This window comes from Lithobates pipiens, unplaced genomic scaffold (genome assembly GCF_037356315.1).
Source record: "Lithobates pipiens isolate NorthernLeopardFrog02 unplaced genomic scaffold, aLitPip1_a1.2 Scaffold_13, whole genome shotgun sequence".
NCBI lineage: Eukaryota > Metazoa > Chordata > Amphibia > Anura > Ranidae > Lithobates > Lithobates pipiens.
The window spans coordinates 331191150-331209714 of NW_027507718.1; the positions used below are offsets into that span (position 1 = coordinate 331191150).

Sequence of the window (18565 nt, forward strand, 5' to 3'; positions counted from 1 at the left end):
CGCGGGCGCGAAGTGGTTAAATCAGTTTGTCTTCGCTATCTTTGACTGTCAAGAAAATTACCTTTTCATGTCTCCACTCCATTTGTTTTGCTATCCCCCCTCCTTTTTCACCTCTAATATTCTTGTGTTTCCTTAGACTGGCAGATTTCCATTGTGGCCTTCCAGGCCTTCTGGATCAAGGTGCGTTGCATCAGTTTCTGTAGAAGAACATTTCTAGTGTGTTTGTTTATTCCAGTTTGTGGTTCCTAAACCCAAAAAAGAGGATTTGCCCTATCTTCGCTTTCAAGGCTCTTAGTGCCTTCCTTTTGGGTCCATATTTTCCTTATGAATTCCCCAGATCTGCATTTTTCTTTAACCAGGACATTCTTCTTCCATCCCTCTGTCCAACGCTATTTCACCCATAGTAAATTTTCCATTGTCTGGATGTGTTTTCCAGATTTTGGGCTCTCTCAGCCATTTCCTTTAAGATGACTGATTCTCTTCTTTGATTGCCTGAAACAGACCAGCTTCTCGTTCAACAAACGCTAGGTGACTCTCACAGATCATTAATGCTGATCTTGTAACTTCAGGTTCCAGCCATTCCTGCATTCTCTGATCTAGAAGCTAGATCTTAGATTTACCAGACTGCCGCCTGGTCTTCTGTTAACATGTTCTCTAAGTTTTTACTAGGTGGATGTTTTTGCCTCATCTGACCTCAGCTTCAAGCATAAAAAAACTTCAGGCTCTGTTCACACTTATGCATTTTGAATCGGAGGTGGAATTGTCGTGATTTAAAAACGCACTGTTAAAAAGTCAAATCGCACATCAGCGTGTTCAGGTGCCATTCATTTCAATGGCACCTAAAAACGCAGTGCGTTTGTCATAATTGTAATGCAAAGTTCGGAACTTCTTTTGGGCGACATGCAATTTGTTGCTAGACAATTGCGGCAGAATCACGAGGTGTTTTTAGGTGCTATTGAAATGAATGTCACCAGAACACGCTGATGTACAATTTCACATTTTAACAGTGCTTTTGAAACCGTGGCGATTCTGCTTGCGTTTCAAAAAGCCTGTGTGTGAACAGAGCCTTGGGCTACTCTTTGAGCTGCATGCATGCTGCATGCATGCATGTTTTCTTGGGCTTGTTATGTTTTGTTTGCTATATTGCTCAAACCTTTGGATTGCTTTGAATCTCATGAAGGGGAGACTTCCTGTGTCCCTCAATGAACTAAAAACAGTTTTTGTACTTGCCAAATAATTATTTTCTTGGAATCCACTGAGGGACACATGTCCCTCTCTTCCATGTTTATGATCATGCTCTTGGTACTGATTTGATGGTGGGTGGGGTAGGTCTTTGCCTACTTTTTTTTTTTCCCTTCTATATGCAGCAGTATAACACGTGGGTTAGACTTCCTATGTCCCTCAGTGGATTCCTAGAAAATCCTTTTTCTTTTTTTTTTTTTCCAGCGAATACAAGAATCCTCTTTTTATGTATGTATAAATGTATGCAGGAGCCAAATAAAGAGAGATTTCTACTGTTCCCAATGTTGGTGATGGTTTCTGACCATACTTGGATGCATCTCAAAGCACTCCTACACAGGTTGCAGCCTAACTTTATTCTAATTTAGACTGAGTGGCGCAGCAACATAAAGCGCATAGAACAATATTGTGAATAGTGTGAACTCAGCCCACAGAGATGGTGTTTGTTAAAAACTGTTGCATATTTTCAGATCCTCCCCTCCCTTTGCCTATTTTCTCCCTGTTCTATGCAAAGTTTTTGTTTAAAGTAGAAGTCCACCCTAACACTAAAATCCCTGCATCTACAGACATCCATGATCAGTATACATACCTGTTTGTTTGTTTTTTTTGTTTGTGTTTTTTTTTTTTTTAATCCAATTTGCCTTGGTCCCACGCTGAGCTGTCAGCCGTGGCTTCACTGTGGAGGCGGGTACAGAGGACACTGCCGACAGCAGAAGAAGCCCCATAGTAAGTCTATGGGTGATGTCACTCCCCATTCATTTCACAGCCATTGTCAGCTGTGTCCTCTGCAGAGCTTTACAGGGTTAGATAGGTTAGTGTTTGTGTATGTCTGTAGATGCAGGGATTTTAGTGTTGGGCTGGACTTTAACTGCACTCCCCATTTTTTTTTTTTTTTTTCACCTTTCTTGCTCCCAACTATGCTTACCTCTCCATTTTGTCTACCCTCCTTTTTTCTCCAAGACCACCTCTGTGTACATTCTCACCAGGTCCTTTTTCCCTTTTTCTTTCCTCCAATGTCCCCTGTTAATGCCCTCTCCCCAGTTTGTGATCACACCAGTCTATCCCACTGGTTTACCTCTGATGCCACTTACACTGGATCCCCCAATATCTTATCCAGTTCATCCCATGTTCTAATACGGTAGCTCCTTTTGACAACTAGAATCATGCTCCCATTCAAGCTTGAATTACTATATCTAATACACCCTTTTAGATTTGTTGTCTCAATCTTTTGTGATATATCTTCAAGATATATTTCTTGCCACTCATTTTGTTAGTCATCGCTTCAATATTATTATTTTTTTCTTACATTTTCTTTAAAAGTTCTCGTAAAATAAATGATTGGTTTGATTCTTTATCTTAGGAAAACTATGCATTGAGGTCACTGCACAGAGCAAGATTGTATGGATTTCAGAAACGCTCTGCATCGGATGTGGTATCTGTATCAAGGTAACTTTAATTTGGCAGGGATCCCATGTTTGTGAATGTGTTTTTTTATTTATAGGCTAAGGAAACTAATCTGCATTGTTCATTTTCATAGCAAATTAGTCAAATTAGTCATTAGCCAAAAGTCACAAACTCTCATCAGCAGGTAGCTGACACCATTAAAATGGTATCAAAACAAAAATGTGTTCAATTACACCTTACCAGTCTTTAGATATGGTGGCTGAATTACAGGGGTGCTTACAATGTTCAGCTTTTTATTTAATTATAAATTCCAAAAGGAAAAAACAGTTTGGGGTACCTACTTATGAAGTGTTAGCCAGAGTTTGGCTTCAATTTATTTGTCATATCTGTCTAAATCTGCTAGTCTAACATCAGCCTGTCTCCAGAATGACAATGCTGTTGTACAAAGGTGTGTGATTTACTACTTCATCCTGAACGTACACCACAAGGTGAAATAAAGGAAAAGGCTAAGACCTCATGCACACCAGCAGTTTTAAAGTGGTAGTAAACCGCAGTGTGTGTGTGTGTGTGTGTGTGTGTGTGTGTGTGTGTGTGTGTGTGTGTGTTTTTTTTGTTTGTTTGTTTTTTCCACCCTGCAAGGTAAAGCCATGATGTGCTAGTATGCATTGCTTACTTTGAAACTTACTTTAAAACAAAGCCCTCCAGCGCCATGCTGAGAGGGCTTCCATCTTCTGGGTTCACGGACTTCGGCTGTGTGAGTGGTCTGAGCCGCGATGTCACTCCCGCTCATGCACGTGTGAGCCATGGCTTACGGCACAGGACTCTGAAGTTACGGACCGAGTGGCTGTTCTTTCAGAGTGAATGCGCTGGCGACATCACCAGCTGCATGTACAGTAAATCTCTCCTAAACTGCACGTTTAGGAGCTATTTACAGTACCTATAGGTAAGCCTATAAGGCAAATTACCTATAGGTAAAAGTCATATGCGAGTTTACTCCCGCTTTAACTTGGCTATTGGGAAAGCCTGGCTTTTTTTTTTTTTTTCTTTTTTCTTTTTTTTTTTTTTTTTTTTCCTTAACGCCCCTGGATGTAAGCCTATGTTTCCATGCAGACACAGGCTTTTAGCGAAAGAAACCAAACCCACAGCCATTGTGCCCAGGAGCAGCGGCGTTTTGGCAGAGAAAACGAATGATGCTTCTGAATTAGAGCTGCAACTAACGATTAGTTTGTCTGTCCACTAATCTATCGATTTTTATTTTTTCAAAAAGTCATCGACTAGAACGAAAAAAAAAAATTATATATATATATATATATATATATATATATATATATATATATATATATATATATTTATTATTATTCTTTTTCTTAATCTAGTGTGTTCTTTTTGTGATTAGCTAATTAATCCTTAGGATAACTTTACAAAAAAGGTACAACTTCTAATATAATATTTCAACTTTTATTAAATTTTTCCAAAAAATACTTCAATGTACAGTGGTTGAAGTTTTTACAGTATAAAAAAGTGCTAAAAATAAAATGTAAACAACACTTTAGCATCAGGCACGAATAATGGCATCGCCATTAATTCAAAGCCAGAAGCATTAAAAAATGCCATATAAATGCAACAAAGGCACTGCTGCTCTGCACTGCTGCGTGCAAAAACACATGAAAGACATATACAAAAATAAAGTGCCAAAAAATAAATTTAACGCTTTAGGGCATGAGGCATGAAAATGCCATATAAATTCTGCCTAACACTTTGCAAAAGATGCATTATGTGGTAACCTTACTACGTTCAACCACACAATGCTTTCAGAATGCATCTTTTGCTAAAGATGGCAGAATTTATATGGCAATATGCCTGTTGCCCTAAAGTGTTGTTTATAAAGTAACACCACAAAAATGCTGGTCAACATACAATAACACTATGTAATCATTACATGGTGTTATTGTAGAGTATTGAGCAGTATTTTTGTGGTGTGTTAATTGTAATGTAAAACATACCTGTGAAGTAAAGGTAACATAGTTTTCAAGGAGCCAAGCTCAACACTGTGCAAAAATGGCCAATACAGTGCAAAGATTACCTGAAGGAAGCCATCTCAACATAAATACAGCCCAACATGAACAGTGCAAAAGGTTGGGGACCTGTGTTACTTCATTGCAATGGAGGAAGGTTAGCATATCGACATGCTCTGAAGTTAGGCTTGCTCTTTTTTCAGTCACAATGTTGACAGCAACTGAGAAAAACCTTTCAGATGGGGTTGATGTTGCAGGCACAGACAAGTAACTTTGCCAGCATTGCCAAGATGGGAAACCTCTTCATTTTCCTTCCACTATTTCAGTGGATTTTCTTCCTTTGGAATAGCCTGCTCACTGAAATACAAGTGTATCTTATTCCTCACAACTTCACTGTGGGTTTCTTCTTGATCTTATATGTGACCAGTCATGTCATCCTCACCATTACTGTGGTGGTCATCTGAATCTGAAGAACCGAGCAAATTGTCCAGACACTTGCCTCTTCTCAGAAAATTTCATGTCTGCACTGGCTGACTGTTGTTCCTCACATTGATGTTGCGTTTGCTCTTCCTCGTATCTTCTTTTTACTTCAAGAGCAAGAGCTTGGACCTTGAGGTGAACTTTTAAACTGTCCTCTGCTGGCAGGAATTTTAGTTTGCGGAATCTGGGGTCCAGGGTTACTGCAATAAGACATATATTTTCTCCACCATCATTTCTGAATTTAGTTTCCCGCTCCCATCTTGATGTCATCTCCTGTGCAGCAACACTTTGGAAAGCCTTGACTGCTGCTTTCTCGCAAATTTGTCCTCTGTATGGATTTCTGGAGGCCCTTTACCAGAGGAGGTAGAGCGGAAGCAGTCAAATAGGACTCTCCACTCAAGAAAACAGTAGCACACTCAAAAGGCTTCAGGACTTGTTCCACTTCATCAAGTAAGCTCCACTGATCAGGTTTTAAATCCAGGAAGCGCTTCCCTCGTGGTGTGACATCAGGATTGGAAAGAGTTGCAGTCACAAGCCACCTCTGTTCAAGCAGGCGGCTGATCATTTGTAAAGTACTGTTCCATCTTACGGATACATCATTTATTAGTGCATGCTCTGGGGTACCCATTTGTTGCTTCTTTGCTTTAAGCTTTGTAGTGGCCAGCTCCCTTTTTTTTTTAATGTTGTACAAGGCACTTTGCAGCCCTCAGTGTCTTGCTGATCTGGGGATCCCTCAGGGCATGGTTGACAACTAACTGCAATGTATGACCAGCACACCTGAGAGAAGAGATGCCATGCTTTTCTTCCAAAATACGCAGAGCAGCGACAACATTGAACATTTGCACTGCAGCATTATGCAGCTACAACATTGGCCACGAATATCTCAAACTTTCAAACGTTTAAAAAAAACAGAGAGCCACTATAAAAAAAAGCAATTAACAAAGCGCACAGCAACAAATAAGGGTACCCCTGATTATGCACTAATAGATGATGTATCTGTAATTATTTACTAGCATATATTGACCAAAACACAATGGTAATTACTCCCATTGTCTCCCAAAACTAAAAAGTACTACTTACAAAGATGGCTCGTACGTTTGAGTGCCAGGATGTTTTCTTCTGAGGTGCTCGTGCATCGCAGTTGTGCTGCCATGGTACGCCATTTCGGTTTTGCAAAGGGAACAAAGGACCATTTTATCTAGCCTCTGTTTAAAGAATTCCCATACTTTTGAAAGTTGTGGTGTAGCTTTTCGTGCTACGCTGGAACTTTCTCCATTCCCAGGAGCAGCGGCCGCCATTACCCACGAGATGAGTGTGAGGCATCAACGCCTTTCACGCACGTCGATGAATTTTCGTAGTCGACATAGTTTATTACGTTGACGCGTCGTGGCAGCTCTAGTCTAAATGCACTTTGACGCTAGGTGTGTTATTTCAGTGGCCAGAATAAATCATTATTCTCGCCAGTTAAATTAACGCTCAAGGGCTTTATGTACCTTGAGCGTATTACACACGTTTACAAGTGTGAGGTGTTTTTCTGCCAAAGCGCTGCTGCCAGGAGGAAAGGGAGCATAGGAGAGTTAGCAAAAAGTCCAGCCCTAAAAAGAAAACAAATGTAGCCACCACATGTAAGGCTTGGTAAGCTGCTATATATTACAGTTTTTGTTTCTGTGTTTATTTAGCTTTAAGTATCAGCACTTGCTCGTGCTGAAGAATTGGTCCCGGTATAAGTACAGCGCCAGCCATCATTTCCCAATATAGATATGCTGCAAAATGGCAACAATAGAGGCTTCAGGTGGCACTGGACTGCATTGATGCTGAAACAGAAAGCATGTACTGACATCCGACAGTGTGCTGACTTCTGCTTCATGTGAATTTGTGTTTATTCCCTTTTTTTTTACAGAAATGTCCCTTTGTAGCTTTGTCCATTGTTAACCTGCCAAGCAACCTGGAAAAGGAAACCACTCACCGATATTGTGCCAATGCCTTCAAGCTTCACAGGTAAGCAATAATAAATGTAACCCTATAATATAAGGAGCTGTGTCAACATGCCTTTGTTTGCTTCTCTTCCTATATGAATCTATGGGGGATTCAAATGCAGATCAAATGTACAACTTATTTTGAGTGATCTCAGAAGTGTCTCAAACGAATGTCAAAAGCACAAATGTATTTGTCCATCAACACGGGCCAAAAATTGTTCTAAAGGCTGAAGGTTTTTTACCTTCATGCAGGCCCCCTCCGATCCAGTGATGTTCATGATGGCCTTTGCTGTCTGAGCCAATGGGGAGGGGGCGAGCCGTGGCTCTGTGTTATATGGACAAACGGAGCAGTGGCTGGGAAGTGAGCACGTAGCGGTGCCCCCAGGGCAAACTGTATGCAACAAACCATTGACATTTATTTTTCTGCTTATGATCATTTGATCTCTAGAGCTTTATTGCGGCTGCCTAACATGTCCATTAATTTTTTCCACATCTTTTTTATTTGAAAGGAATGGATTTGTAGATATATAAATGTGGAATGCCTGTTGTGGCAAAAAACGATTTTGAATATGTAGGGCTGTCAGCCCATCAGTGGCCTGCAAATTATATATGCATTTTGTGTTGGGAAACCTCAAATGCTCAAATGTATTTACTTCTTTGTATTCATCCCTAATTGGCTGAAGGCTCTCTGCCATTGCAAATCTTTTAGTACAAGGTATTTTTAGAATGTTTTTACATTTATGGATACGGGAAAGTAACTATCTGTCCTGTAAACATGGTAGAATTTTTATATTCCATTTTCATACAATCTTGCATCTCCTAATAACTTTATCCAAATACTTGGTTGGTGACTGAGTAAGACTAATACCTGGGCTAGGATGTTTGAGGAGGTTAGGCCTCTACTTCTATGGGCTAAAATGAAATGTTTTGTCTGCCCATACAAATAATATTATACTGGTTAAAACCTTATAGACTGTGCCTTTTTTAGAGTGTGTGGTGCCACTACCAATTTGTATTTTCTGTTACTTATTTCATCTACACAGATCCAGTTAATTGTTTTTATTTTATTTTATTTTTTAATAGGTTGCCTACTCCTCGACCTGGTGAGGTGCTAGGATTGGTTGGCACTAATGGTATTGGGAAATCCACAGCTTTGAAAATTTTGGCTGGAAAGCAAAAACCTAATCTTGGAAAGTATGATGTAAGTGCTTTTTAGGATTGTCTGATTTTGTGTATTAGGAGAGAAAAGGGATTTGATTAAAATCTTGTTAGATGTATACTTTTTAAAGTGTCACATGTCATCTGTTGTCTACCCAGCATGCCTCTGTTTTTGCTAGTGCACTAAGGCTGGCTGTGCTAAAGACTGACTGACCATTTTTTGCTAGCAGACCCCTCTCGACTTGGACACACAAGGCTAGTCTTGAATGTGGTCTTTGGGCACTAGGCTTTGCATTGTGGTGCTTTACAGACTAGTACTGTGCAAGGCAGAGAGCGCTTTACCAGTCTTAAAGCCATGGCACAGCTCAAGTGTGACCCTGTCTCGGAAGTGTTACTTTATGAGTGTACCTAGAATAAGTAAAGTTCTCTAATTAAATCCTCTCCCTAAATTATACAATTGAAACAAAAGTGATATGTATCCTAAAAAATTACATCTGTGCAAAAAATGTGCAGTGTAACAACTTCAGAAAACAAACAATTTAAGTTGGTGTAATAGAGCTGATATAGTTCTTGAAATCTATATCCCAAAGAAATGTGCAAATTGTCCAAAATGCTAAAAACTGTCCCATACACCATCCAATCTTCATCTGACAAATCCTCATAAAGTGCAACAAATTTCATTCACACTTTAACCCCCAATGAAAGTAGCACCAATGCTCCCACCACCAAAGCAAAAAACCTCAGCTAGAGGGCATCCTAGGTAATGTCACCACCCACCTGACATGTATCGCCTAGTGTGTTTTCTCAAAGGCTTTGGAGCTTTCTTTTGGTGCTATTTTATCACCTCTGCGGTTTTCATTTTTTGAGCTATAAACGAAGCGTCAATTTTGGGGGAAAAAAACCTTTTTTTTATTTTTTTTACTTTTTGCTATAACATCCCCAAAAATGTTTAAAAAAAAAATGTCTTCAGTTTAGGCCAGCATATTCTTCTACATATTTTTGGTTAAAGAAAATTGCAATAAGCGTAAATTGATTGGTTTCTACAAACTATGGGAAATTTTTTTTTTTTTTTTTTTTTTTTACTAGTAATGGCGGTGATCTGCTATTTTAGCGGTACTGCGATGTTGCGGTGGACAGATCGGACACTTCTGACGCACTTTTGGGACCATTGACGTTTATACAGCGATCAGTGCTATAAAAATGCAATGATTACTGTGTAAATGTCACTGGTAGGGAAGGGGTTAACACTAGGGGGCGATCAAGGAGTTAACTGTGTGCCCTTGTTAGTGTTTCTAACTGGGGATAGGACTGACTGGGGGAGCAGACATATCGCTGTTCCTACTAAGTAGGAACAAACTGTCTCCCCTCCCCCTGACAGAACAGGGATTTGTGTCTTTACACACACACACACACACATCCCCATGCTGGCTCTTGTGCCTGCGATCGTGCCAGCTGGACGCTCCCCCGCCGTGCAGCGGGAACAACGTACCCATACAGGGTTTCACCCAACTGTGCCATTCTGCTGATGTATATCGGCGTGAGCCAGTCGGCAAGTGGTTAAGTGTGTGTGTGTAAATGCTGTTTGGGCAGAAGCATCGGGCGCTACCTCACTGTTTTGCACTGAGTACATTTTCTGCCAACATTAACTAGCAAAAAAGGGGTAAGGTTTATGCACCGAGCAGACATCTGGGTGGAGTGACCTTAGGTCCATGCCTAGTTGCATTACCACTGCATGTAAGCAACATGTCTTCACTAAAACACAGGACAAGTGACCTCAGCCCATACTCCCCTAGTTATTTCATGGGAGTTCAGTATCCCTTATGCTTGTAATCTCTGGGACCCATATTGTTATAGGGACAAGAGAGATTAGATCGAACTAGGGGTGGGCCAACATCCCAGAAAGTGGATAAAGAAGATTGGGGGGGGTCCCCCTTATGCCACTTTAAAGGCCCTGGTGCTTGTAAGGCAATCACCAATAATACATGGTAATAAAGAGTAATAGAAAAGTATATAATTTTATTTTTATAGAAGATAAGTCAATATTGGCAAAACCTTTGTTCGCAATCTGAGGTCAGATGTTTCTTTGTAGTTGGCCACCAGACTTCCACACATCTCTGGAGAGATTTTGTAACACTCTTTGCAGATCCTCTCCAAATCAATAAGGTTTTGAGACGGATGTTTGGTAACTCGAACCTTCAGCTCCCTCCACATATTTTCTATGGGATTAAGGTCTGGAGACTGGCTAGGCCACTCCAGGACCTTAATCTGCTTCTTCTTGAGCCACTCTTTTTTGTTTCCTTGGCTGTGTGATTTTGGTCATCGTCATGCTGAAATACCCACCCATGGCCCTGGCTGAGGAAAGGAGGTTCTCGCCCAAAATTTGACGGTACACGGCCCCGTCCATAGTCCCTTTTTGATGCAGTGAAGTTCTCCTGTCCCCTTAGCAGAAAAACACCCCCCAAAACATAATGTTCATGGGGTAATAGGCAGCATTCCTCCTCCAAACACAGAGTTGATTTGATGCCAAAGAGCTCGGTTTTGGTCTCGTTTGACCACAACACTTTCACCCAGTTCTCCTCTGAATCATTCAGATGTTCATTTGCAAGCTTTGGACGGGCCTGCATATGTGCTTTCTTGAGCAGAGGGACTTTGCCGGCAGTGCAGAATTTCAGTTTTTCACGGTGTAGTGTTACCAATTGTTTTCTTGGCGACTATCGGTCCCAGCTGCCTTGAGATCATTGACAAGATTCTCTCGTGTAGTTCTGGGCTGATTCCTCACCGTTGTCATGATCATTGAGACTCCAAGGTGAGATCTTGCATGGAGCCCCAGACCTTGGGTGATTGACAGTTATTTTGTTTCTTCCACTTGCAAATAATCGCACCAACTGTTACCCTCTCACCAAGATGCTTAGTGATTTTGGTCTTATAGGTCTACAATCTTGTCCCTAACATCCTTGGACGGCACTTTGATCTTGTCCATGGTGGAGAGATTGGACTCTGCTTCTGTGGACAAGTGTCTTTTATACAGGTAACAAGCTGAGATTATTGTGCTCCTAAACTCGGCTCATTTCCAGTATATAAGACACCTGAAGGACAGAAATCCTGCTGGTAGGGGACCAAATACTTACTTATTTCTCTCAAAATGCGAATCAATTTATAACTCAATGAAATGCGCTTTTCTGGATTATTTTGTTCTGTCTCACGGTTGAAATCTACCATTCAAATTATAGTCTGACCATTTCTTTGTCAGTGGACAAACGTACAATATCAGGGGATAAAAGACTTTTTTCCCCTCACAGTATATACTGGATTTTTTTTCTTTTATACTAGTAATGGTGGCGATCAGCGACTTATAGAGGGATTTCGGTGGACCATCTGACAATGGTGCTTTTGACATTTTGTGGGAACCAGTGACACTAATAGTGATCAGTGCTAAAAAATATACACTGTCACTATACTAATGGCACTTGCTGGGAATGGGTTAAACATCTTTCACAGTTCTGTGAATGAATCGACTAGGAGTACCAACATCGTAAAAAATCTTTTTTTTATTTTTTTAAATGGGAACTTCTCCTTTTAACAGAGAGGACATCGGAGCTTGATCTGGCTGCTTAGCATACACTTGTATTTAGCACCCATGTGCTTCCATGTGCAAGGGAGCCTTGAGAGCCTGACGCACCCTTTTTCCTGACAAGCACCCAATCGGTGCTTGTCACACTTCAAGATCTTACCCCTCCCTGCTAGTCTCCGAGTGCGGTGCTGGAGTGAGTAGGAGATAAACTGTGCAATGTATAAAAATTTTTAAAAAACTTAGTCGCCACAAAGCCCCAGACATTTCTGAAAAAAACTCAGATTTAAATTTTTATTTTTTTGGCGTGTAGATTGGAACCCTGATTTTGTCACCCTTTAGACAAGTAGTTTATAAAAAAAAATTCCACACGCCTGTGCACTAGTCACTCACTTTAATAGGAAAGTTACTAGGCTGATTGTGTGGGCGTTCTCACCTTTTTTGGGGGGGTTCTACAGGCAGTTAAGAGTCCCTCTATAAATCCCAGTTTGAGTTGACTGGTCTGGCCCTCCATCTGTTAGCTGTCAGTAGTGTTAATCTGTCAGACAGAGTGGATTTCCTTAATTCCTCCACCGCTGCAGTAGACCACTCTTTTACAGGGCCTCTGGAGCAAATGTCTGTAGTCTTGTGCTTTTTGCAACAGCAAGCATATAGATGTGAATCATCTGGGACTTAATAGTCTGTACAAATGTGCAGTGCATGCAATAGACCAAACAAATTCTCCAGCGCTCAAAAGGATAGTCATCTGATCAGGATTAGATGCAGGGTCTGTGTAACCTTCGGGACAATGCAGCCCTCCTCAGACATGGGAAACCAACTTTACCCTGCAAAAGAACAGACACGGAGGGGGGCACAAATGCCTAGTGCATTACCCAAGATTTATTAACCCTTTTGGCGATGTACAGACCTAACGGTGGGGGGTATCATGCACACAATCTGATGGCTGCAGCCACCGGGATTGTGTGTGAAACTGATAGGCAGACTAGATCATTCCTCTAGCTCTGCTGCCGCCCGATCGATCGCACGCACCCCGGTACCGGCTCCCCGCCACCCCACAATGCTTGCTGGGCCTGTGATCTCCATGGCTGGTGCCAGCAGGTAGAGGGGAAGGAGAGGAGTGGGCACCCATCCGCTCTCCTCCCCTTCTTCTTGTGACCCAGAAAGCGACGTCTGACGTTTCTTCCTGGTCAAATTCTTGGTGTCGCTGGCGTGCTTTGCTGGGAGAGGATGTTTTGCAATCTGCATTTTAAAACATTCTATGGCATACAAGGGAGACATGTTAGCTCTTTTAGACCCCGCACATCTCAATAAAGAGAACCTATTACCTAAAAATCATCACATAGGGGACTGTTTGTTTGCTATATGATGGGGGGGGGGGGGAGGGGAGAATAAGTAAAAAGTAAATCATTTTCTTTTATTTTTTTCAAAAAAATGACAACCAAGCATAGGTTATAAGAAAGTGCAGAGGTTCAGAATGGAGTCGGTTCGCTCAGTAGTCGCTGCACCCCATAAAGGGGACTCCCTGGCGTCCTTAGACATCCAGGATGCGTACCTGCACATACCAATATACCTCTGGCATCAAAAGTTTCTACGGTTTAGTTGGGGAAGCCCACTACCAGTTTGTGGCTCTCCCTTTTGGGTTGTCATCAGCCCCCCGAGTCTTTAACAAGGTATTGGCTCCAGTTTTGGCAGTGATGCGGCAACGCGGTTTTGCGATCGTGGGATACCTAGACGATCTCCTCCTTAGAGCATCTTCCGCCTCAAAATTAGAAGAGTATGTAGTGATCACCATGCAGACCCTGCAAGAATTTGGATGGCTGTTGAACGTAAAAAAGTCGGTGGTAGTAACGACTCAGTGTTTGGAGTACCTAGGCTTGCTGCTGGACTCCAGGGAAGCAAGAGTTTTTCTCCCTTCAGACAAGCTGCAGACTCTGAGCCGCGGTGAAACTGCTGATGAACCGCAAGTGGTCGACGCTTCGCTTCTGCATGCGAGTCCTGGGACTCATGGTGGCCTCCTTCGAGGCAGTACCATATGCCCAGTTCCACACCAGAGTTCTGCAGAAGGAGATTTTGACAGGTGAGCCAGTTGGTCAGAGATTCCCTGATCTGGTGGCTGAGGTCCCCGGTGCTTCAGTTTGGGAAGTCGTTCCTACCTCTGAAATGGACAGTGATCACAATGGACGCCAGCCTATTCGGCTGGGGTGTAGTGATGGGGGGTTTCAGTCGGCTCAGGGCCTCTGGTCGACGGAGGAATCCAAGTTGCAGATCAATCTGCTCGAACTAAGAGTGATCAGGCTATGCCTCTCCACATGGTCGATGAGACTGCAAGGGCGTCCGATCAGGATCCAGTCAGATAACGCCACTGCAGTGGCATACGTCAATCACCAAGGAGGAACAAGAAGCTCATCCGCCGCACGGGAGGTCGCTCACATACTTCGGTGGGAAGAGCGACATGTACCGGCCCTGCTGGCTATTTTACATCCTGGGAGTGGAGAACTGGAAGGCGGACTATCTAAGTCGCCAGATGCTGGACCCAAGAGAATTGGCGGGGCATCCGGAGGTGTTCGGGCTACTGTGCCTGCGGTAGGGCACACCAGATGTGGATCTTCTGGCCTGTCTGTCGGAAGGTGCAGAGATTCATGTCCAGGACAAGAGATCCGTGGGCAGACATGTCAGACGCGCTGGTGGCTCCGTAGGATCAGTACCAGCTAATCTATGCCTTTCCTCCACTAAAACGGTTACCACGTCTGCTTCGCAGAGTGGGAGTCAAGGGGGTCCCAGTAATTCTGGTTGCCCCAGATTGGCCTCCGCGTCCTTGGTATGCAGATCTAGTGCGCCTGGTAGCAGACGCCCCATGTCGACTGCCGTTACAAGAGGACCTTCTGTCTCGAGATCCGATTCTCCATCCTGTTATACCATCGCTGGCTTTAACGCCATGGCTATTGAGAGCCAGGTGTTGAGGAACCGGGGTCTGTCGGACTCGGTGATCCCAACTGTGTTGAGAGCACGAAAATCTTCTCGGAAGATGTATCATTGTACCTGGAAGGCCTACATCTCGGTGTGAGGAGAAAGGATGGCATCCGCTACTTTTCTATATCCAGAATCCTGCTATTTCTTCAGCAAGGGGTGGACCAGAAATTGGCGTTAAGCTCCATTAAAGGACAAATATTAGCCTTGGCTGTCTTTTTTTTATTTTTATTTTTTTTATTTTCCCCCAACGACCTCTGGCGTCTCACTCACTAGTGAGTACTTTTGTTCAGGGGTGCGACATGTAGTCCCTCAGATGCGTTCACCGTTTCCCCCTGGGGAATCTGAACCTGGTGTTATTGGGCGTGGTTCGGGCTCTGAAAGTGTATTTGTCTGGCACGTCTCCCTTCTGGAAGTCCAGACTGTTTTTTTTTTTTTTTTTTTTTTTTTTTTTTTTTCTTCGGTGGCTGGTCCAAAGAAAGACATGGCGGTCTCGTCGGCCGCCATTTTTCCAGGTGGATCAGGTGCCCCCCTTTCCGGTCACAGCCCACTCCACAAGGGCAATTGGAATGTCTTGGGCCTTCCGACATCAAACGTCTGTCGCTCCAGTGTGTAAAGTGGTGATCTGGTCGTCTGTCCACACGTTTACCAAGTTCTACAAGGTAGACATCAGTGCATCAGCAGGTGCCTGTTTTGGCCGCAAAGTTTTGGAGGCGGCTGTATAGTTGCAATTGTGTATGCAATATTTCCCTTTCCTGTTGTTTTTTTTTTTTTTTTTTTTGAGTAAAAACGCAGTTCCTTTTAAGTTAATGCACTGTTGCATTAGTTAGTTACCAGAGTTTTTGGTGCGGTTGTGGGTAATCCCTCCTGTTGAGGTGTACCCTGGTTTTGTGGTGGTTTTTTTCCACGCACGTTTTTTTTGTGGGTAAAGTTACACTAGTTCCCACTTGCCATGGTAGATGAAGGTTTTTTTTTTATTTATTTTTTTTTTTTAATGCTGTTTTTCCCGCCCCTCATTTTGGCGCTGCTTGGGGACGTCTCAATGGCTACGAAAGGAGCTGTGTCAGTCGGTGAATATAAGAGGAAATAGGATTTTTTTTGTACTCACCGTAAGTTCCTTTTCTCTGTAATTCACCGACCGACACAGCACCCGCCCCTCCTGGTTTTTTTCTTTACTTTATACTGCTTGTTGACATACTGATGACTGCATGGCAGGCTGAGGGGTTGTTACCTAAGGCAGTGTTTCTCAACTCAAGTCCTCAAGGCTAGATCATGTTTTTCTGGATTTCCCTCAGTTGAAGCTGTGGTAATTACTAAGGCAGTGAAACTGATCAAATCACCTGAGCAAAATAATGGGAAGCCTGAAAACGCAACCTGTTGGGGTGCCTTGAGGACTGCAGTTGAGAAACACTGACCTAAGGGACCGCCCCTTGAGCGGTACTGGAATTTTCTGTGTTTTACATAACATGTAATGCCTAGTATTCTCCTAAATGTGGCGTAACAACCCAATGAGAGGAGCTGTGTCGTTCGGTGAATTACAGAAAAAAGGGTTTTACGGTGAGTACAAAAAAATCCTATTTTTGACAAGCATAGCTTTGCTAAAGAACAAAGGTCAGTGTCGCCATCCAGTGATACTTGTAGGTTTTTCACTCTTCTTTCACAGTATGAATTTAATAGTTTAGCAATATGGAGATCGCTTTTAAATTTAGGTTAAAAAATAATTTCAAAATAATTTTTGTATACTTTATTTTTATTTTTTCTCTCAAAAAGGATCCCCCAGATTGGCAAGAAATACTGACTTATTTCAGGGGTTCAGAATTGCAAAACTATTTCACCAAAATTTTGGAGGATGATTTGAAGGCCATCATTAAGCCTCAGTATGTGGACCAAATTCCAAAAGCCGCAAAGGTGTGTATGCAATGTTTTGTTCTGGAGTCGTGAAATCTATAGGGGATATGATTGTATTACGCTTGCATGTCTTTGCCTTGGAAGGGGTAGACGTGCCTTTACAATAAGTTGCAAAGTAATAAAATATTTTTGCTATCTCAGGGCCCTGTGGGGACCATTTTAGATCGAAAAGATGAAACAAAAACCCAAACTAGGGTTTGTGAACTGCTGGGTAAGTACTCCTGTATGTTCCCTGCCATACTGCTACATTACAAAAAAATAAACACAAAGTGAGCTTCGTTTTCCCATGCGCCTCAGGAATCTAAAGCTGCCATAGCATTGTTGAATTAATGGGAGAGGACAAAACGCCAGGAGAACAGTCAAGTGACCTGTCAGATGACTGGCTCTCCTACAGTTAGCTCTGCTAAGCAGAGAAAATGCTGTGTGACATTGCAGGCTCCACACTGCAGCTGTGTTTTTGAATATGCCATAAAATGCAGACTGCCCAAGACCTGCGTAGTATAATGGAGGAGATGGAAACATCTGCCCTCCATTTACAAATGAGCCCCTTAGTGTTTAATTTGTAACAGCATGTTTTCGTTTTTGGGTGTCTTTAGCCATTGTCTTCCATGAGCTTTTCACTGTTCTTCGGTACAAAAGATGCACCATGGCATTTTGTTAGTATCCAGCACAGTCTTCTGCACCAATTGTAATCTGTATATATCTTTTTTTTTTTTTTTTTTTTTTTTTTTTTTTGCTTGATATGTGTTTTACTTCATTGCTTTTTTCTGTATTTGCTTTTAAATATGGAATGACCATTGACATTTCAGATCTGACTCATCTGAGGGACAGAAATGTGGAAGACCTTTCTGGAGGGGAGCTTCAGCGGTTTGCATGTGCTGTTGTCTGTATTCAAAAAGCTGACATGTAAGAAGACTTGTTTTTATTGGTAAATTAGAAGTAGTCTGTGTACATTTAACTGAATTGTAGTTATGTCCCATTACAGCTTCATGTTTGATGAACCATCCAGTTACTTGGATGTAAAGCAACGTCTTAAGGCTGCCATTACCATCCGATCTCTGATTAACCCTGACCGGTAAGAAATACAAGTGGCCTGCTAAATGGAAACATAATCAGGACTCCTACTGCGTGACAGTTCATTCTCAAAATCTGAGATTTCTGCTTTGAGTCCCTCAGAACAAGCATGCAGATTAGCATGTCACAACACCTCTTCATACTTGTTTTGGGTATGGATACTATTGGATTAGCATTTTTAGCACTCTGATACCCAGGCATATCCCTTCCCCGACACATGCTGCTGACCTCACTGGCCCCACTTTCCCTTCTCTGCCTGCAGCTGCCGCATGTTTTGAAGGTTGTGAGGTGCTGTCGGTGCAAGCTGGGGGAGGCTGGAGCATGGGTAGGAGACAGTTCAGCGGACCCAGATAGCAGGTGTGTTCTGAGGGTAGAGTCCCTCGGGATATAAGCACAGCCATGTTCTGGGACCTGGAGGCTGTAATAAGAATACCTACAAGATACAGTGTGACATAACGGGGCTAAGCTCTGCACACTCTGTTTCAGCATATACAGAAATGTTACATCCAGCCCTGCAACTTCATGGAGCATACTGGTACTTTTAGTTCCTGCTAAAGTGAACATAGTATGAGCATTAACCTATAAAATGAACATAGAGGGGCTTATGGTGTTTGACCAAGCTGTTGTTAATAGCGGAGTACATAACCTAGGCTCTGTAAACTGTCACTCAAGAGAACTTTGATTTTCTTAGACTGGTCCCTGGAGGCTCCTGGGGGTATACAGGTTGTGTTCTGATGTGATGTTTTTCTATAAATAATGGACATTCTAGTGCTGGC

General features: G+C 42.4%; 1 protein-coding gene across 1 annotated transcript in view; it reads left to right on the plus strand.

Moving 5' to 3' along the window:
- Positions 1 to 18565, plus strand: part of ABCE1 (ATP binding cassette subfamily E member 1) — a 64709-nt gene that overhangs the window by 11162 nt on the left and 34982 nt on the right. The window contains exons 3-9 of the mRNA XM_077476974.1: positions 2600 to 2685; positions 7039 to 7136; positions 8198 to 8315; positions 16578 to 16715; positions 16857 to 16926; positions 17525 to 17621; positions 17701 to 17790. Coding sequence (XP_077333100.1) covers positions 2600 to 2685; positions 7039 to 7136; positions 8198 to 8315; positions 16578 to 16715; positions 16857 to 16926; positions 17525 to 17621; positions 17701 to 17790 — 697 coding nt within the window. The remainder of the gene's footprint in view (positions 1 to 2599; positions 2686 to 7038; positions 7137 to 8197; positions 8316 to 16577; positions 16716 to 16856; positions 16927 to 17524; positions 17622 to 17700; positions 17791 to 18565) is intronic.